This window comes from Zingiber officinale, chromosome 3A (genome assembly GCF_018446385.1).
Source record: "Zingiber officinale cultivar Zhangliang chromosome 3A, Zo_v1.1, whole genome shotgun sequence".
In the NCBI taxonomy this organism is placed as follows: domain Eukaryota; kingdom Viridiplantae; phylum Streptophyta; class Magnoliopsida; order Zingiberales; family Zingiberaceae; genus Zingiber; species Zingiber officinale.
In genome coordinates, this window is record NC_055990.1 from 42,215,404 (window position 1) to 42,218,526 (window position 3,123).

General features: G+C 38.0%; 1 protein-coding gene across 1 annotated transcript; it reads left to right on the plus strand.

Moving 5' to 3' along the window:
* The first annotated feature begins 225 nt into the window (after nucleotides 1–225).
* On the plus strand, nucleotides 226–1,351 carry LOC122050374 (glucan endo-1,3-beta-glucosidase-like). The gene is made up of 2 exons (XM_042611280.1): nucleotides 226–304; nucleotides 405–1,351. Exons 1-2 carry the CDS (start codon nucleotides 226–228, stop codon nucleotides 1,349–1,351), a joined length of 1,026 nt encoding a protein of 341 aa, XP_042467214.1.
* The last annotated feature ends 1,772 nt before the right edge of the window (nucleotides 1,352–3,123 follow it).

A 3,123-nucleotide genomic window follows, 5' to 3' on the forward strand; every position in this document is an offset into this window, starting at 1 on the left:
ATTTAATATTTTCTATTTATTATAAAACTAATTAGTAACTTTTTTATTACAAAAAAAATATTACTTGCTAAGGAAACACGTTGAATCATTACTAATATTTTAATTCTTTTCTCCTTATGTTTCCAAATAACCTTCAAAGTCACCATTACCATCTCTATATAACTAGAGTTTTACATTACTTCTACACGACAAATCTATCGTTCTACCTACTACGAAAGCAAAGCCATGGCTATGCGAAATATTCATTATTCTTCCATTGCCATTGTGGTGCTAATCGTCTCGACTGCTTTTATGGTTCCGACAAGTAATTTTTCCCATAATTATTTTTATTATTATTATTATTTGTTTATATTTTAAAATATTTGTGTAATTAATTATTATTTACTAATATGAATTTTGGGCAGGAGTGAGTGCTATTGGAGTTTGTTATGGAAGGGTAGGAAATAACTTGCCACCACCTCCAGAGGTTGTGGCTCTGTTCAAGTCCAACCAAATCGATCGCATGAGAATCTATGAACCATACCCTGATGTGCTTGCCGCCTTGGCAGGATCCAACATAAGTCTCATAGTCGGGACGCTCAACCAAGACGTGCAACGATTGGCCCTTGATGTTTCGGCGGCTCAAAATTGGGTCAAAACCAATATACTCCCCCACATCGGCAATGTCAACTTTCGTTACATCAACGTCGGCAATGAGATCATTCCGAGTGATATGGCTCAGTTCATCCTCCCCGCCATGTGCAATGTCCAAAGTGCACTCCTCGCGAACAACATTAACACCATCAAAGTTACCACTTCGGTGGCCATGACCGTGCTCGGGGCTTCATATCCGCCTTCGGCCGGGGATTTCACGGTCGCGGCAAAAGTTATCATCAGCCCCATTGTGCATTTCCTCGCGGCGAATGAGGCTCCGCTCCTTGTGAACATTTACCCATATTTTGCGTACAAGGATAACTCCAAGGATATTTCATTGGACTATGCCTTATTCAAAGCGACCGGGGTGATAGTTCAAGATGGAAATTTTGGATACCAAAATCTATTTGATGCAATGTTGGATTCGGTCAATGCGGCGATGGAGAAAGTTGGAGGGGCAAGTGTGGGTGTCGTGGTTTCCGAGAGTGGTTGGCCATCCGGCGGTGACTTTGGAGCGGAAGTCAACAATGCTGGCACTTACAATCAAAATTTGATCAACCATGTTGCGAAAGGGACACCAAAGAAGCCTGAGGTTGCAATTGAGACATACTTGTTTGCGATGTTCAACGAGAATCAAAAAGGTCCGGCGGAGTTGGAGAAGTTCTTTGGTCTCTTTTTTCCGGACAAGACACCGGTTTATCCTTTGAAATTTACCTAAGTGTGAGAGATGAATAAGTTTAAGTTGTAGAACATTTGCTTTGCCCATCATCATGTTTGTGTAATAAGTTTGATGGATATTGAATAAGATTGATCTCGGATCAAATTGAATTACTTTTTCTTCATAATTTAAATTTTTTTATAATTATGTTTGTGTGCTAAATCTATGAATATTAAATATAAATTGATCTCCGTGTAATGTAGACTGAAGTGGTCGTTCCATATCCATAATTCAATTTGTTAATGATAATGTTTATATACTAAAGCTAATGAATATTAAAGGATATTATTAAAGAAATGATTCTAATTGATTGACCAAATTATTTTAATTAAATATGGTTTCCTAGATATATTCTATGTAATTAATTCATATTAAATTAGGTCTTAGTTTCCTTATTTTATGTATTATGAAGTTCTATATATTCTTGTTATTGACTATTGTTTTATATATACAGAATTAATATAGCTTTCCTCCCTACATACTTTCATATTTTTCATGGTATCAGAGCAAAGTTTATGAAAATAATACACTTCCGCTACAATAATGGGAGAAAGCTAGAAGGAGAAGGGAGCCAACCAATCGGATCCTCTCTCTTTGCATCATTCTGACCACCCCCAGTCTCATTCTCGTCTCCAAACCACTCGAAGGAAATAATTACTGGAAATGGAGTCACGCAATGCACATTGCATTAAGTGCAAAGAACAAAATTGGTTTCATCAACGGGACAATCAAGAGGCTGAAAGAAAATCATGATACATTTCAAACATGGGAGTGTTGTAATCGCATGGTACATTCATGGATTCTTAACTCTGTTGATTCTAACATTTCAAGTAGTATTATCTATACAGAATCCGCAACCGATGTATGGAATGATTTACAAGATAGATTTTCGCAAGGGAATGACTCTCGGATTTTTGAAATTTGTCAAGAAATTGCGGAACTTCGACAAGGACACCAATCTGTGTCAATCTACTATACCAAGATGAAAGCTCTTTGGGATAAACTATCTTTATACCATGACCCAATTACTTGCACTTGTGGTGGTCTCAAGGGCTTCTCTGAAAGAGAAGAAAAAGAACGAGTCATACAATTCTGTATGGGTTTGAATGATTCTTTTTCTATTATTCGAGGATCCATACTTTTAATGAATCCTCTTCCCAAAAATAAAATTTTTTAACCGAATAATAAAGTTTTATGGACGAATAACATTAAGAGAATTTTTAGAAATTTTTAGAAATTTTCTGAGAATTAATTGAAGCTCGTATGACGAGTTTACGGGGATGAATTAATAGGCTTGGGAAAAGTCTATTTAGAATATTCAAATAAAGTGAGAGTTGATTAAGGAGTGAACTTAGTATTTAATTAATCTAACACTAGGTATTTATTAAATTTTTTCGATTTCCTTTTTTTTTTTTTGTTTTTGTTTCCTCCTCTTCCCCGATGTTGTGTTCCTCTTCGCCATTTCTTCTCGATCTCTTCTCCTTATCTCAACACCGTGATCTCCACCTTTCTTCTCTTCTCTTCCAAGCCACATCGCGGAACCCCTCCTTCTCTTCTCCAATCGAGCTCGCACCGCCGCCGATTCCTCTCTATCCTGTGCCCTAGCCAACCTGACGTCAACCTCCTCTTTGTTTTCCTCAACCAGCGCCACCGTGACGCCTCTTCCTCTTCTCCCTCGCGGATAAGAACCGGTGGCCAAGGAGAAGCCTCGAGTATTTTGCCCTGAGTTCACCTCACACGATCTGCAAAACGCCGTCGCCGCCACCTGAGGC